The 18,619-nt window shown below is 35.2% G+C and overlaps 1 protein-coding gene across 1 annotated transcript in view; it reads left to right on the top strand.

Annotated features, from left to right (window-relative positions):
- Positions 1-18,619, top strand: part of IARS2 (isoleucyl-tRNA synthetase 2, mitochondrial) — a 65,644-nt gene that overhangs the window by 27,851 nt on the left and 19,174 nt on the right. The window contains exons 12-14 of the mRNA XM_014838707.3: positions 251-411; positions 9,777-9,879; positions 10,498-10,591. Coding sequence (XP_014694193.3) covers positions 251-411; positions 9,777-9,879; positions 10,498-10,591 — 358 coding nt within the window. The remainder of the gene's footprint in view (positions 1-250; positions 412-9,776; positions 9,880-10,497; positions 10,592-18,619) is intronic.

The following is an 18,619-nucleotide window of genomic DNA, read 5'->3' as shown; positions in this document are numbered from 1 at the left end:
AATCTCTTGTCACGTTCTCCAAAGGTCAAGTCTGCTCTTGATGTTATTTATTAGAATTTTGTGTGGCCTTGTTTTAACTTTGCTTTGTTTACTGTGAAATCTGTAGTTTCTTAGTTTAGTTTCTTTTGGGGGAGGCATGTGAATGACTATAAACATCCAAAATAAAGAACTGTATTAGGATAAATAGTGACAGTTCTAGAAAATTTGTTCTGCTTTTTCTCACTGGACTTGATTCTTAAATCAATTGCAGGAATTATTAAAAAAAGTGAAATTTATTCCTGGAGCAGCACTGAATGCCATGGTTGAAATGATAGACAGGCGGCCCTATTGGTGTATATCAAGACAGAGAGTTTGGGGTGTTCCAATTCCTGTGTTTCATCATAAGACAAAAGATGAATTCTTGATTAACAGGTAAAACTCTTTCTAAAATTTTTCCACATTTTAAAGTGAGTTGTATTTTTTTCAAAAATGGAAAAATAGTGGCTGTTAAGAACTCCTAATATATGTTAAATTAAATACTCTAAAATAATTTGGGGGGAATAAAATATAAATTTTGAAAAGATCCTTTTATATGGTTGACATTTTGACAAAAACTAGATTTTTTTCAATATTGATACTTAGAAGGAAAAGCTCTGATTTTTTAAATGAGAATTCACTGTTTTTGACTGTGAGCCTAGTGTGCTAGAGTAAGGTATCAGGAATCCAGAGATGAACAGGGTTTAGTGGCGGAGCCTAGTGTGTAATTTTTCTTGAGGAATTAGCGTCACTCTCTTACTCTGAGTCTACTCTCCCTTTCAGTAGAAATGGCATTATGCAGTTGTGTAGATAACTTTAAAATTTGGGGCCAGCCCAGTGGTGTAGTGGTTAAGTCTGTGTGCGTGGCTTCAGCAGCCCAAGGTTCCCCGGTTTGGATCCTGGGTGCAGACCTATGCACTGCTTGTCAAGCCATGCTGTGGCAGGCATCCCACATATAAAACAGAGGAAGATGGACACGGATGTTAGCTCAGGGCCACTCTTCCTTAGCAAAAAGAGTAGGATTGGTGGCAGATATCAGCTCAGGGCTAGTTTTCCTCAAAAAAAAAAAATTTAAGAAACTATAATATAGTTGAATGTACATAATTACATTTATTCTAGTGATGATTATATTCCCAGTTATTTATTCTTTTTTTCCTTAAGTTTTTCTTAAAATTTAGAAAGATAATTCATGGACCTAGTGAACAATTTAGAGTAGACAAGCTAATAGAGTAAAAAAATTGTTTTCAAATCTTACTCTAGACCCTTTTTTGAGGCCGTCAACAAGACTGACATGGTACCTGCTCTTAATGAGACGATAATCTAGCTAGTTTGTCTTCTGTATAGGGAGACTTTGAGTATTATTGCTGATTTGGAAAGGGGAATTTTAATCATTCCTTTTAGGAATATATCCTAGATTTTCATTTTCTTTGAGTAATTTTGTTTTAATTTTGTTAATGGAATTTTTACTAAATTATGCTATAACGTGAGCAGAGAGTTTGAGCACGTTTTCATAAGTATTTCCGCATTTCATCGGTTGAGGATCCAGTGAAGTTTTGGAGGGCGTGGAGGCCAGCAAGTAATGGAGAGTTCAAGAGACTGTAGACAGAGTTGAATATCCCTATCTTGGGGTTCGATCATTTTTGTAAAAAGCTTCTACTTTTCATTGTCAACATTATCAGTATTTCTTTAGGTGGTACTTTTATGAATACATGTATTTAGGGTTTTTTTTAATGTCGGTTAATTTGGTGTTTTTTAATCACCTATAGCCATGTATTAGGTAGTTCTTAGTATCCTTTGTGTGAAAGTTCCTTTTCAACTTGAAATACTCTTCATTATATCACTACTTCATGGGTGATTGGACGCCTTATGGCAACATGGCTCAGAAGGAAGAACTAAAAGCTCTGCCTGGGCAAATATTGAACCATAAAACAGCTCATTTGCTTTATTCATAGAGGATGTGGCATTTAGGGCCTAGAGGGTTAGGTACGAAATGGGGGAAAGTATTTTGCAAGCAGAGGGATCAGCAGGAGCTGAGGACCTGGATAGGGGAAAGCATAATATGTATATAGGAACCATAATGGGACTGTAGGTTGTGGGAAGGGAATAGAAAGATAAACACCTAAGAAAGATTGGGGCAAATTGTAGTGAGTCTTGAATACCAAGCTAAGGAGTTTGAAGTTTTAAGTAGGCATGAGGAGTAAGAGTATGTTTTAGGAAAAGAAACTAGAAGCTGGAAACCAGGAAGTCATTGTAAGACTATTGTAATATCATTACAGTTTGGAGCTGAGAAAGACTCTTTGGCCTAAATATTGTTGCTTATGTTGTTCTTATAATTTAGAGCTTGGTCAGATATAAGCTGCTAATATTTTAATACACCTATTAAGAATTAAATTTGAGGGCCAGCCTGGATGCCCTAGTGGTTAAAGTTTAGCACATTCTGCTTTGGCAGCCAGGGTTTGGTTCCTGGGGGCAAAACCGTAATGCTAATCTGTCAGTAGCCATGCTGTGGTGGTGGCTCACATAGAAGAAGTAGAAGGACTTACGACTAGAATATACAGCTATGTACTGGGAGCTTTGAGGAGGAAGGAAAAAAATGAGGAAGATTGGCAACAGATCTTAGCTCAGGGCAAATCTCTCCCAGCAAAAGAAAAGAAAAGAATTAAATTTGAGATAAATTTACAGAAGTATTGTGTAAAATTCCACACTGGAAAGTTTTCTTTTAAGGAAAGGTTTATAAGGCACTGCCCTTGTTCCTCATTCTTTTCAGTGTTTAGAGAAAAAGATTTTTAGGGAATTTCCTTGAAGCGATTGAGGTGAACCATATGTATACGTTAGTAAGTAGAGCAAACTATCTTATTTGGCCATCGTTTAATCACAACAATAAAATGGTACATGAGTTAGTTGGTCAGTAACCTAGGTGAAATAAATGTGGGCTGTCAGAGAAACACAAGCACATTTTCATTAGGTATCATTCATGTTTTATTCACAGTCAACATATTACATGGTTGTGTTACAGATTCTTTTCTGTGCATCTGCCATTGTGTTGCTTGCATGTATTTGTTGATTTCTGGTGTTGAAGTAGCAGAGATATACAGAATATTGGCCTACAGAAATGACAGACAAACTTAGCCATATTGTCTGTCAATTCATAGGTCATTTTCCTGTATACCATTTCTTAATGATGACTCTAATCCTCTTCCATTGTTGGGTCCTTTATGTGACATAATATTTGGTTTAAGAAAACAGATGTCAATTCTTAAGTATTTGTCAGTTTTTAAAGATAGCATGAGAAGTTATCTTTTTTCCTCCTTGATCAAATGAGAATCAGCTGCCATGATTTTCTGTCTTTCTCGGATATGCCTTTATATTGTAGTGAGTTGGTAACCATCAAAAGTAACAGCATCTCCACTGGAAATTGGTACCCAGTCCACATGGAGTTGCTGTTACACTTGATGACCCCATTAAGCATATCAGAAGATTCCTCCTGCTTTGCTTAGTGAAAGTCTGTACATTCACTTTTATGTATACTTTTTTCACAGAAGAAAATCTTGATCTATTCATGTTCTAAAGAAGTTTAGAGACTGGTGGATTTGAAACTCTGATGTTTAATTTTGATTTGAATTAATGTTCTCATTTGTACCTTATAATTCTTACTTGTACTTTTGCAGGAAGTAATTCCATTTCTGACTTTAACAGTCATTGATCAGTTTTCTCAATCTTTAATACAATACCATTATAATTTAGGTGGAAATCTATTCCTAGTTAATAAAGACAAATACTTTTTAGCATAAAAAAGATAAAATTTAGAAATATTTGCTACCTAGGAAGGAAAAGAAGTTGTTAGTTAAGTTTCTTTCATCCTTTCAGATTATTGTAATCAATTTAATAGTATTAATACAATAGTTAACATATGCATTTAGGAAACTTAGCCCCTGATTTCTGGAAATAATGATAAATTTACTAGAAATAGGTAAGGAATTTCCTGTTTAATTTGAGTGTTAGCTTTAGCTACCTCAAATTTTTGCTCATGTTAATAATAATGACCTTTTGGTGAAAAAATTTGGTAATGTTCATTAAACAAAGAAAAATTTTTCCAAAATTGTTTTCTGTCACCTTTAAAACATAAGTGTAGGATTAAATTAAAATAGAATTTCCCCCCAAAATTTCATTGTGTTCTAGAATTAAATTTACTAAATAAATGTGAAACATTTAGCCTCTTACCTCATTCCAGTAACTTGCAGAAGAAAAGTTGTCTTAGAGTCCTTCATATTTTTGCTTTTATAAAGACAAAACACAGGACACAGTGGAATGACAGCAACACTTTCTTCCTTACCTAGCAATCTTAATGCAGCTTAATTTCCAATAACATGCTAAATAAGCCTTCAGCCCACTTGATATCGAAGTTCAGAATGATTGGTTGGTGTTACAGTTGCTCATACTGCCTAGTGGATTTTCACGGATTGAAGCCTAAGAAGGGACACGTAATGCATGTGTTTTAGATAAGGCCCTTGCGTAAAGTACAAAGTTTTATGACAGAGTTATTGCTTTATGAAATACAGCATTAAAATGGAAGTGTAGAGATTATGTAGTGATAAGTGGTTTCACCCACTTTTATCAACAGTAATTTATACTGATCTTTAGGTTATAAGTTAACTGTGTGTTTGTGTTAAGTATAGGATATTAACAAAGTAAAGGGGAGAATTCTTAAATTTCCAGAGACAAATTTTGACTTTTTTCTTATATTTAATATCACTAAGAAATGCCTATAAAGTTGTTTGAAAAACATTGTAAAGCGTGATCTCAGTTTCATTATAAAAAATTGCACTTCTAAGTATTTATCCTAAGGAAACAAGAGGACTAACGTCTCTTGTACAAAGATATATATATGTAAGGATGTCTAATGCAGTTGTTTATAAAGGAACATAATGATATAAAAAAGAAGAGATAACTTAAGTTACTTTTGGAAGAATGAATATGCAGCCATTAAAAATGGTAGCTTGGGGGCCGGCCCCGTGGCCGAGTGGTTGAATTCACACGCTCTGCTTCAGCGGCCCGGGGTTTCGCCGCTTTGGATCCTGGGCGCGGACATGGCACTGCTCATCAGGCCGTGCTGAGGTGGCGTCCCACATAGCACAGCTAGAGGGACTCACAACTAGAATATACAACTGTATACTGGGGGGCTTTGGGGAGAAGAAGAAGAAGGAAAAAAATGGTGGCTTAGCTCCTAATGGTTGCTTGGTTCCCTGTGTATGAAAGTCAAATAGCTGTAGCCCGTCCCAACATTTGGCTGTTCCTAAGTTTTCGCTGTAGCACTGTAACGAGTATCTGTTGAGCACTTGTGCAGTATTTACTTGGATTTTTTATCCAAATTATCTTTTCAGATTTTGTTTGAACATTAAATTTATCTTTATTTTGCAACCCAGTTTAGTTACCTCAAGTTTGTAGGTTGTATGGGTGTGTTTATTTTTATTGAAAATTTTGTTTTTAAAACTCTCTGCCACAATTTTTTAGGATCATTCAGACTACCAGAGTACAGATCAGGAGAAAGCTTTCACTCTGTGTTACCACTTCTGTGTATTTAAGTTTTGATTTGTTTGGATTGTAGCAATTTTTTTGTCTTTGAAATCTGCTTTCTTATTTATCATAAATTGTGTTCAGTTTTTATCCTTTGACTCTAGAGTTATCTTTAGTTTATTTGCCTGTTTTTAAAAATATAAGTACTGTAGTTGTCTAAGATTGCAGAATAGAACTGAGTTGTGGAATATGAGGCTTATTAAAGTACATTTAGTGCATGTTATTGTTGTAGTTCATGATACAAAAGTAAGGAACCAAGTCTTCCTCTAAATACTAGTGAGACTTGCTCTATTAATGAGACGGACCTTCTTCTCTCCCCCCTTCGTGGTGGTTCATATTTCTTTTGGATACATTGAAAAAATTTTTCTTTTGTCTGGATTCATCTGCATATGTTAAGAGGGACCTAAAAATACTGGGTCATTTTCTTAATAGTGTGTAGTTTTATTTATGACAGCTTTTTTGAAATTAGATTTTTAAAAATATTTCCTTGGTGTAGATAACATCATGTGGTTATGTCATTTTTAATAAGTATTATTAAGTGAATTAAAAGAAAAATGAAACCAAGCAAATTTTCTTCCTCAGTGAAATAAGAGCCTTTTAAGAGTTTTTAAAAAAGTGTATTTGCAAATAAGGTATATATAATAAAATGCAACATTGAATTTCTTATATTGAAACAGTATATTGTATATCTAAGAGAACTACTAATATCTTTATAAGAAAATGTAGCAATTAACTTCAATTTTAGTTAGACTAGAGGCGTTCAGCTCCACTTGGCATTTTACACTTGCCTTAATAACATGCCAGCTGCAAAATTGGAATCTTTCTTTGCTGTTTGTTTCTTTGCTCGTTAATCATAGACTCACTAAGATGTTTGAGTATAGTTAAGTAACACTTAAAACTTAATTCTAAAACTTGATTGAATTATCTGCTATTTAGGGATATAGAAAAGAATTTCATTTCCTTAGAGTTGAATTTGGCATTCTAAAATGGATCTGCAAGTTTCATCTGTAGTTGTAAGGTTACTGACTAAAATATTAGGACTTTTTATAAGAATAAAATCTTTCACATGGCCTTCTTTCTCACAGCTTTTGCCAGTGTTTGTAGAAACCGAATCCCAGAAAAATAATATGATGTATGCCTGTCAGTATCTATTAGTCACAGGTAGCACCTGCACTTTGGACCTGGTGCTTGCTCTGTCAACACACTAATCTCCTGAGACGCCCTGGTGCTCTGACTTCTCGTCTGGCTCATGGTTTCGTTATGACGGGTCATAAGAGTCTTTTTGCCTTTGCTGAGCCAACCCCGGAGGATAGGAGTGTGAGTTCACGGTTACAGTGCTTGTCGTTAGAGAGGCTGAAAGGAGAAGTCAAAACAGAGTTGAATCATGATTTAGGAGACACAATTTCAAGGCCTGGCTTTTCACTGTTTCTTGCTTATTAGCCTCATGATTTAAGGCACTTGAGGCACAAAACAGTTTATCTGTCAATTTAGCTCTAAATATGTTTTTCTGTGAATCCAGTTAGAGGGTGCTTATAAACTGCTTTGAAATGTGGAATGTGTGGTATGCACATAAATGCTTGTATTTGATTTAATAATAATATTAACCCTAACATCTTTACCTTATTTTCTAAATTAATATCAAATTTGAACCATTTGATTTTGCTTTGATATTACTTTTTATCTGTTTATTTCCAACACATTTAAAATAGTTTTACTGTTTTATTTTTCTGTTTACCTAACATTGTAATCTAATGATAACATTGTAAAAATAAAAAGGCAAAATGACACATATTTAGAATTGTTCTTTTTCATGGAAATTTTGTAATTGGTATCATGAACAGCATAATTGTTTATGTGTAAATGTACTTTGCTAGTTTTGTTCTTTTTTTGGTTCTTTTCGAGTAATAGTATTCAGTTTGTTCAGATTTTCTATTATAGTCATATTTTCTTAACTGATAAGATGTGCAAATTATATAAAATAGTAATATGTAACTAAATATTGTCATATAACTAGGTAGTTATTGCATGAAGATTTTATGGTCTCATATCATAAAAGTTTATCTTTACTGTTAAAGTCCATCTGAAATGTGGGACTGCATTAGAAATATGAACTTGTGCCCATTTTAGCATTCTGTTTCTTTATAATTTTTTCAAAATAGATGCTGGTTGCATTATACTTTTTCAGTCTGTCTTTTATAGTAACTTAAGTATTTCACATTTCAATTTGTAAAGCATATTTAATTTATAGTGCCCATTTGATTTTTGCTTCTTACAACAACTTTTTATAAGCACTTCATTTTATCTGAGTATTGTCAGACCCAGAGAGGTTAAATGATTTGCCCTACATAGTCCTGGTCACTAAGAAGCAGATCCAGATTAAGACCTTAAAGATTTTTCTTATTCATGACTCTCTCCATTGACTCTTGTGGGCATACATTCTTAGTTATTTGCATTAATGGAGTATGGTAGAAAGGAGGATAATTCAAAAGTTGGCTTTAGTATGTGTATTTTAATCTTTAAATATTAATATGGGTATATATTTTGGTAATTGGTTGACAAAATTAGCTGTTTAAATTTATGTGACTTCAAAGAATCAGTTTGAATAATAGCTAATGCTTACATAATACTTACTAATATGTTCCAGACATTGTTCTAGGCATTTTCTATGTCAGCTCAGTTAATGTCCATAACAGTTCTTGTAATGATACTGTTCTTAGTTGCATTTTATACACTGAGGTACAGAATTGTTGAATGCTTTGCCCAGGGTCACACAGCTGGTAAGCGATAGAGCTAGGAATTAAACTAAAGCTTTCTGGCTCCAGGGTCTGTGCTCTTGACAGTTATATACACTGTGACTCGATGGAAAGCGACTAGAGGAAACTGTAATGTCAATAAAGCTGTGATAACCTATTAAAAGTATGTTATTCCTCTGAGAATATTTAGTGTAAATTTTTCCCTGAGTTTAATTTTCACATTATTTATAACTGTGTATCTTCTCAAAGATACAGTCAGTTTCGGTACTTATTTGATATGCATTTATTGGTTTCTGTTGTGTGATAGGCACGGTACTAAGTTTTACATGGGTCATTTCATTTAGTTTGCAGTCCTTCTGAGGAAAGTATCTAGGATCACTAAAATGTAAGTGCTTTAGGGCAGGAATCTTGTCTGCCTTGTTAACTGCTGCATCTCCAGTGCCTAGAGCAGTGTCCAAGACATTGAAGGTGCTTGGTAAATATTTTTGAACAAAGGAATTCTATTATTCTCATTAACAGAAGGGACAACCAAGACTTTGAGAAGTTTTAGTACTTGCGCATGGTCATATATGTAAAAAGTGGCAGAGTCGGGATGTGAGCCTGGATATCTGTTGTCAGTGTCTTTGCTCTAGTATGGCATTGTCTCTTGTGCAGATGGGTTTGGACTTAGACCTGTAAGCAGTGAGGAGAACACTGGAAGTGTTTGAAGAGGGGACTGGTGTGGTAAAGGCCGTTTTAGGAATGCAGTGCTTTCAAAGATGTGTCATGTCAATTAAAGGCGTGAGAACAGGGGAAAGTCAGACCATTGCATCAATCTAGTACTGAGGCAGTGAGGTGACTGATATAGTATCAGTGAGAACAAAGAACAAATTTGAGTAATACTTCAAAAGTAGAACTGGCAGAATGTGTTGGTTTAATTTGGGCAGAAATTGCGAGGGGGGAGATAATGAAGGGGTTTTGAATATAGGACCTGGATATAAAATAGATAGAGAAATCAATAACTGAAATAGGGTTACATAGGATCAGTTTGATTTTTTTTTCTCTTTTTGCTGAGGAAGATTCACCCTGAGCTAACATCTGCTGCCAATCTTCCTTCTTTTTTTATGTGTGAGCCACCACCACACTTGGCCACTGACAGATGAATGGTGTGGTTCCGTGCCCGGGAACCGAACCCAGGCCACTGAAGCGGAGCATGCCAAACTTAACCATTAGGCTACTCAGGCAGGCCCAGTTTGATTTTACTTATATTAAATTTAAGATGACAATAGTGGTCAACTAAGCAAGTAATTGAAGATAATACCACTAAGGTTTGGGGAAAAAGATAGGAAGAAATATCTTGGCAGATAAGGGAAAATATCATTATTTCTTAATTTTAAAATGTTTAGTATTAATCACAATCATTAACTGAATTCTGCCTTTCCCCCCCTAAAATAGCCAAACCATCGAGCATATTATTAAACTAGTGGAACAACATGGCAGTGATGTCTGGTGGACTCTTCCCCCTGAGCAACTTCTTCCGAAAGAAGTCTTGTCTCAGGTAAATTTCTATTTGTATTTAACAGCCTTTGGTGTGTTGCGTGACTGATTGACAACATGAGGATTCTTGGGCATGAAGAGGTGGTTACATTATCATGTAAAGTTAATGCGTCTATTTGCTGTAAGTTAGGAGCTGGTGCAGTCTGAGAGTAGACCTTCTTTAGCTCTAGAAGCTTGGTATTTCGTGTAGCAGTAGAGTGTGAGGGATGTTTGCTGTCTCATTGAGGGCCAAGATCTTAACTGATTTGGTTGACTAAGTGGATGTAATTGTGTCTGTGAGAGCACACTGCCTAAGCTTGGTACAGCAGGACTTCATAGGATCTGAGTTAGAGTTAACTGATTGCATCACACACCAGGGAGTCCAAGTTGGAAGATAATTTCTAGAAAATAAAAGCAGTTTGTATTTACATTAATCATTGTGTAATTAAATGGCCACAGTCACTTTTACATGCAGATAAGTCAGTTGTACTTAACTGTGAAATATTTTTTAAATGTTTTAAATTTTATTTTTAAACATGAATTTAATGGTTATATTTCATTTTCTTAAGACTTTTTGGTGTATTCGTTGTAAATATCGTGATCTTGGCATAGTTAAAATGCTTTTACATTACCTTATTAGGTTGGCGGTCCTGATGCCTTGGAGTACGTGCCAGGGCAGGATATTCTGGACATCTGGTTTGATAGCGGAACTTCATGGTCTTCTGTTCTTCCAGGTAATTTTAAAGAATAGGCTAGATACCAATCAAACAGTTTTGAAATACATAAATATTATGTATAAGCATTTTTTAGTGATTATTTTAGGTTTAAATTATTTTTAAATGTTACATAGATTAAGCAGTAGTTTTTAAAAAGATGTTTAGTCTGGTTCTGCAACTTGCCTTCTTAGTTGAATGTGATAATCTTGCCAAAATTTATCAATTCAGGTAAGTTAAATTTAGTAATGAAATGATTTCTCAGTTTTTTTTCCTGATTTTGCTCTGATAGGATTTTTTTTATAGTTAGTTTTTTCCTTAATGACTGCCATATTTAAATCATAATCTTAGAGGTACTAACAGTTTATTGTTCCCTCTAAACATTACTCTTTTAAATTTTCCTAACAGTGAAAGTTACCATAATAGAAATACTAACTTTTTGCCACATCGTTAACGGCTACTTTTCCTGGATTTTTCAAACTCCAAACTTACTACTGCTCCCATAAGAAAGTTCCAAATTTTTCTTTTCCTAAAAGATCTATTCAGCAAAGAAAAAGGATGAAAAATAAAAAATAGGCAGAAAAAAATTGGCACCGTTCCTGCCTCTTGTACGCTGCTGGTGGACTGTAATTTGGCACAGACTTAACCGTAAAGGATTTTAGCATTATGCACCAAAAGCTTTGAAGTAGTTGTCTGTCCTTTGACCAAGTAATTCTACTTACAGGAATCTCTCCTGTAGAAATAAGCAGACCTGGGTGAAGAAGTGTGTGCGAGGATATTCATTACAGTGTTATTTCTAATGGTAAATTTTGACACAATAACACGATGTCCATCTGTAGAAAAATAACTCAAGCGATACAGCATACATTCATATGACAGGATGACAGGCAGCAGTTGTCATGTTTTTGAAGAATATTGGTGAGAATAGGGAAGTACCATTTAAGAGCATGTTAAATTTTAAGAAGTGCAGAATACGAAAAAAGTAGGATGCAGACAAATTATCTTGATTTGCTAACAAATTCATGTAAACGTTGATGTGCATAGACAAAATACTGGAAGGAAATATACTAAAATAAATTGATTATCTCTAGGTAGTGGGAATATATGTAATTTTATTTTCTTGAACTTCTTACTATTTTACAAATTTCTTAAAGTGAGAATGTTCTTTTGGTGTTAGAACAAAACAATCATTACTAAAAATAAACTTACTAAGTTGGGAAGTAGTCCCCGTAATTAAGTATGTGAGGTTGTACGGTAATTCTACGGTAACCCAGCACTTGAGTTTGACTATGCTTTGTATTTCTTACCATCCAAGACTAGACTTCTCATCTTCATTTCAAAAGTTCCTGGAAGCTTTACTTTTTCGTTGCTTGCCCAGAGTGTTGCTACCCCAGAACCTCCCCCCTCCATCTTTTTCTCCTGGTTTCACACACCATCTTGAAAGGCTGTTGCTTGCAGGAATTTTCTGGGATTGCACTTCCTTTTCCAGGATGATATTTTGCTTATCTCCCAGTTCCAGCAATTCACTGTGTATGAGAATGAGAAAGACGTGGAGACTTTATGTATTAGCTGGTTTGTTGTGCTATTATTAATGAGCTGATGTCCTCTTGTTTTATTAGGGTGTTACAACATATATTTCTAGATCAGGATCAGAGACCATGTATTTTAAAAACAGTTTAGTATAACTAATCATATTTTTGCAAGTAATCTTTGGAAAAATATACCCGGAAGAATGTTTCTTAGTTCTCCATCAGGAAATATCACAGTGCCTTTTATATCTTAATAATAATTAACATTTACTGAATGTTTACTGTGTCCTAAGCATGTTATATTATTTCTTTAATCTCTACAACAGCCTTATAAGGTACGTAGATTTTGGTGTTATCCTCATTTTAGTGAAAAAGAAATGGAAGCATGGAAAGGTTAAGCTAAGGCCCATAACTAGTAAGTGCCACTGCCAGGATTTGGACCCAGACAGTCTGAATCTAGCCCCTGTGCAGTCCTCAGATTGCTTCTATTTTGACTACTCTAAGTCCTTAGGCAGTGACCAGCTTTCTTAAAATTAAAAATTTTAGAGCTGGCAAAGATTTTAGAGATTATTTAAACCCCTTGTTTCTTATGTGTGTTAATCAAGTCTTGGAAGCAATGATTTCTCTTAAGATGACAGAATTTTAATTTGATTCCATGATTATGGACTGTCAATGATCATTGCACGAGGTCAGAAATAAGCATTTTTCAGAGACAAAAAGAGTTTGGGGGCATTTTCTATTATTTCGGTATCTGCTTTATCACTATTATCTACAGGAATGGATTTCCACTGGCATTCTGTTCTTAAAAGACTTGTTAATTATTGCTATATCCAAAATGTGTTCACCAGTAGGAAGTTAATGTTTTGGGCGGGATGGAGTTTGAGTCCTGACATTATAAAAGTTAAATGCTTACAAATCAGTAGAGGAAGATGATAGGTAGGATATAAATGGAGCGTTCCAGATGTTGGGCCTAAAACATTTTGTTCTCATTGCATATGCATTTATCTTTTTATATTATCTTAGACTTTCCTCACTGCATAGACTAGGCTAAACTGTATTTTTGCCTTGATAACACCCAACACAGTTGTTTTTTTTATTATTATTTTATTGAGGTCATAATACCTCATAACAGTGAAATTTCAGTTGTACATTATTATTTGTCAGTCAACCTATATATGTGCCCCTTTACCCCTTAGGCACACCTCCCAACCCCCTTGCCCTCTGGTAACCACTAATCTGTTCTCTTTTTCCATGTGTTTTTCTATTTTCCACATATGGGTGAAATCATGTGGTATTTATCTTTCTCTGTCTGGCTTACTTCGCGTAACATAATACTCTCAGCCGTCCATCCATGTTGTTGCAAATAGGGTGATTTTGTCTTTTTTTATGGTTGAGTGATATTCCATTGTGTATATATACCACATCTTCTTTATCCATTCATTAGTTGATGTGTACTTGGGTTACTTCCCTGTCTTGGCGATTGTGAATAATGCTGCAGTGAACATAGAGGTGCATAGGTCTCTTTGAATATTGATTTCCAGTTCTTTGGATAACTACCCAGTAGTGGGATAACTGGATCGTATGGTATTTCTATTTTTAATTTTTTGAGACATCTCCATACTCTTTTCCATAGTGTCTGCACCAGTTTGCATTCCCACCAGCAGTGTATGAGGGTTCCCTTTTCTCTACATCCTCTCCCACATTTGTTATTTTTTGCCTTGGTAATTGTAGCCATTATAACGTGTGTAAGGTGATATCTCATTGTAGTTTTGATTTGCATTTCCCTAATGATTAGTGATGTTGAACATCTTTTCATGTACCTATTGGCCATCTGTATATCTTCTTTGGAAAAATGTCTGCTCATATCCTCTGCCCGTCTTTTTGATCAGGCTGTTTGTTTTTTTGTTGTTGAGTTGTATGAGTTCTCTGTATATTTTGGAGATTAACCCCTTGTCAGATAGGATTTGCAAATATTTTCTCTCGGTTGGTGGATTGTCTTTTTGTTTTGTTCCTGGTTTCTTTTGTCTAGCGCAGAAGCTCTATAGTCAGATGAAATCCCATTTGTTTATTTTTTCTTTTGTTTGCCTTGCCTGAGTAGACATCATACTCGAAAAGATCCTCATAAGACCAATGTCAAAGAATGTACTGTTTGTATTTTCTTCTAGGAGGTTTATGGTTTCAGGTCTTACATTCAAGTTTTTAATCCATTTTGAGTTAATTTTTGTGTATGGTGAAATATAATGGTCTACAGTCATCCTTTTGCATGTGGCTGTCCAGTTTTCCCAGCATCATTTATTGAAGAGACTTTCCTTTCTCCATTGTATGTTCTTGGCTCTTTTGTCCAAGATTAGCTGTTCGTAGATGTGTGGTTTTATTTCTGGGCTTTCAGTTCTGTTCCATTGATCTGTGTGCCTGTTTTTGTAGCCGTACCATGCTCTTTTGAGTACTATAGCTTTGTAGTAGTATATTTGAAGTCAGGGATTGTGATGCCTCCAGCTTTGTTCTTTTCTCAGGATTGCTTACTATTCAGGGTCTTTTGTTGCCCCATAGGAATTTTAGAATTCTTTGTTCAATTTCCATGAAGAATGTCGTTGGGATTCTGATTGGGATTGCATTGAATCTGTAGATTGCTTTAGGTAGTATGCACATTTTAATTATGTTTATTCTTCCAGTCCGTGTGCATGGAATATTTTTTCATTTCTTTATGTCATCATCAGTTTCTTTCAGTAATGTCTTAGAGTTTTCAGTGTATAGGTCTTTTGTCTCCTTGATTAAATTAATTCCTAGGTATTTTATTATTTTTGTTGTGAGTGTAAATGGGATTGTATTCTTAACTTCTGTTTCTGCTAGTTTGTTATTAGAGTACAGAAATGCAACTGATTTTTCTAAGTTGATTTTGTACCCTGCAACTTTGCTGGGGTTATTATTTCTAGTAGTTTTACCATGGATTCTTTAGGCTTTTCTATATATAGAATCATGTCATCTGGAAATAGTGACAATTTCACTACTTCCTTGCCAATTCGGATACCTTTTATTTCTTTTTCTTGCATAATTGCTCTGGCCAAAACCTCCAGTACTATGTTGAATAAGAATGGTGAGAGTGGGCACCCTTGTCTTGTTCCGGTTCTCAGAGGGATCAGTTTAGGTTTTCTCCATTGAGTATGATATTGGCAGTGGGTTTGTCATATATGGCCTTTATTATGTTGAGGTACTTTCCTTCTATACCCATTTTATTGAAAGTTTTTATCATATATGGATGTTGGATCTTGTCAAATGCTTCTTCTGCATCTACTGAAATGATCCTGTGGATTTTATTCCTCATTTTGGTATTGTGGTGTATCACAATGATTGATTTGCAGATGTTGAACTATCCCTGTGTCCCTGGTATAAATCCCACTAGATCATGGTGTATGATGCTTTTAACGTATTGCTGTATTTGGTTTGCCAATATTTTGTTGAGGATTTTCGCATCTATGTTCATCAGCCATAATGGCCTGTAATTTTCCTTCATTGTGTTGTCCTTATCTGGCTTTGGGATCAGGGTGATGTTGACCTCATAGAATGAGTTAGGAAGTAATCCGTCTTCTTCAGTTTTTTGGAATGGTTTCAGAAGGATAGGTGTTAAACCTTCTTTGAATGTTTGGTAGAATTCTCCAGAGAAACCATCTGGTCCTGGACTTTTATTTTTTGGGAGGTTTTTGATTACTGTTTCAATCTCTTTACTTGTGGTTGGTCTATTTAGATTCTCTATGTCTTCTTGATTCAGTTTTGGGAGGTTGTATGAGTCTAAGAATTTATCTGTTTTTCTAGATTGTCCTATTTGTTGGCATGTACTTTTTCATAGTATTATCTTATAATCCTTTGCATTTGTGTGGTATCCATTTTAATTTCTCCTCTTTCATTTCTAATTTTATTTATTTGGGCCTTCTCTCTTTTTTTCTTAGTGAGTCTGGCTAAGAGTTTGTCAATTTTGTTTATCTTCTCAAAGAACCAGCTCAGTTTCATTGATCCTTTCTACTGTTCTTTTGGTTCCTATTTCATTTATTTCTGCTCTAATTTTTATTATTTCTCTCCTGCTGACTTTGGGCTTTGTTTGTTCTTTTTCTAATTCTGTTATGTATAGTTTAAGATTACTTATTTGAGATTTTTCTTGCTGGTTAAAGTGGGCCTATATTTCTATGACTTTCCCTCTTAGAACTGCTTTTGCTGCATCCCATATGAGTTGGTATGATGTATTTTCATTTTCATTTGTCTCCAGATATTTTTTGATTTCTCCTTTAATTTCTCTATTGATTCATTGGTTGTTCAATAGCATGTTGTGTAGTCACCACATATTTGTCATTTCCCAGCTTTTTTCCTGTTGTTGATTTCTAGTTTCATAGCATTATGGTTGGAAAAGATGCTTGATATGATTTCAGTCTTCTTAAATTTCTTGAGGGTTACCTTGTTTCCAAACATATGATCTATCTTTGAGAATGTTCCATGTACACTTGAGAAGAATGTGTGTTCTGCTGTTTTTGGATGGAGTGTTCTATATATATCTATTAAGTCCATCTGGTCTAGTTTTTCATTGAATTCCACTGTTTCCTGTTGATTTTCTGTCTGGATGATCTGTCTATTGATGTAAGTGGGGTGTTGAAGTCCCCTACTATTGTTGTGTTGCTCTTAATTTCTCCTTTTAGGTCTGTTAATAGTTGTTTTATGTACTTTAGGGCTCCTGTGTTAGGTGCATATATATTCATAAGTGTTATGTCGTCTTGGTGGAGTGTCCCTTTTATCATTATATACTGCCCCTCTTTGTCTCTCATTGCCTGTTTCATCTTGAAGTCTACTTTGTCTGATATAAGTCTGGCAGCACCTGCTTTCTTTTGTCTGTCATTTGCGTGGAGTATTGGCTTCCATTCCTTTACTCTGAGCCTGCTTTTTTCTTTGGAGCTGAGATGTGTTTCCTGGAGTTAGCATATTGTTGGGTCTTGTTTTTTAATCCATCCAGCCACTCGGTGTCTTTTCATTGGAGAATTCAATCCATTTACATTTAGAGTGATTATTGATATATGAGGGCTTAATATTGCCATTTCATCACTTGTTTTCCAGTTAGTCAGCATTTCCCTTGTTTCTTGTCCTATGGATTTCCAAATGCCAGTTCAGTTTTGTGACTCTCTATGATGGTTTTCTCAGTTTTCTTTCTGTTTATCATTTGTGTCTCTGTTCTCATTTTTTGTTTAGTGGTTACTGTAAGGTTTGTATAAAAGATGTCATAGATGGCATAGTCCATTTTCTGATAGCCTCTTATCTCCTTAGTCTAAGCAGGTTCCATCCCTTTCCTCTTCCCCATCTAAGTTATTCTTGTCACAACTTATTCCATTTTGTGTTGTGAGTTTGTGCTTAAAATGAAGTGATTGGTTCCAGCTCTGTGGCCAAGTGGTTAAGTTCGCATACTCTGCTTCAGCAACCTGGGGGGGTCACCAGTTTGGATCCTGAATACAGACCTAGCACCACTCATCAAGCCATGCTGAGGTGGTGTCCCACATAGCAGACCCAGAAGGACCTACAACTAGAATATACAACTATACACTGGGAGGATTTGGGGAGGAGGAGATTAAAAAAAAGAGGAAGATTGGCAACAGATGCCAATCTGTGTAGTTCAGGGCCAAACTTTAAGAAAAAAAAAATGAAGTGATTTTAGTCATTTTTGAGGCCTTCCTTCCCTTTGTCTTTAATGCTATATTTAAGTGTTTACTAACGTGTTCTGATAGAGAGCTGCAATTTTCTGACCTCCTCTGTTTATCTCCTTGCTTAAGTCTTTGTAAACCCTTTCTTTTCTTTTTCAGCTTTGAGGGCCTTCTTGATATTTCTTGTAGGATGGGATCTGTGGCGATGAACTCCCTCAGCTTTTGTTTATCTGGGAAAGTTTTTATTTGTGCATTGTGTCTGAAGGATAATTTTTCAGGATAGAGTATTCTTTTTTTTAAAATTTTTTTATTGAGTTAATGATGGGTTACAATCTTGTGAAATTTCAGTTGTACGTTAATGTTTGTCATTCATGTTGTAGGTGCACCACTTCACCCTTTGTGCCCACCCCCAACCCCACCTTTCCCCTGGTAGCCACTAATCTGTTCTCTTTGTCCACATTTTTAAATTCCTCATATGAGTGGAGTCATACAGAGATTATCCTTCTCTAACTGGCTTATTTCACTTAATATAATTCCCTCAAGGTCTGTCCATGTTGTTGCAAATGGAATGATTTTGTTCTGTTTTGCAGCTGAGTAGTATTCCATTGTATATATGTACCACATCTTCTTTATCCATTCGTCTGTTGCTGGGCACTGAGGTTGCTTCCATGTCTTGGCTATTGTAAATAATGCTGCAGTGAACATGGGGGTGCATAGGACTTTTGGAATTGCTGACTTCAAGCTCTTTGGGTAGATACCCAGTAGTGGGATGGCTGGATCGTATGGTAGTTCTATTTTTAATTTTTTGAGGAATCTCCATACTGTTTTCCATAGTGGCTGCACCAGTT

Source organism: Equus asinus, chromosome 30, assembly GCF_041296235.1.
Source record: "Equus asinus isolate D_3611 breed Donkey chromosome 30, EquAss-T2T_v2, whole genome shotgun sequence".
NCBI classification, from domain to species: Eukaryota; Metazoa; Chordata; class Mammalia; order Perissodactyla; family Equidae; genus Equus; species Equus asinus.
Note: the sequence above shows the minus strand (reverse complement) of the source record. Positions and strands in the feature narration are given on the sequence as shown.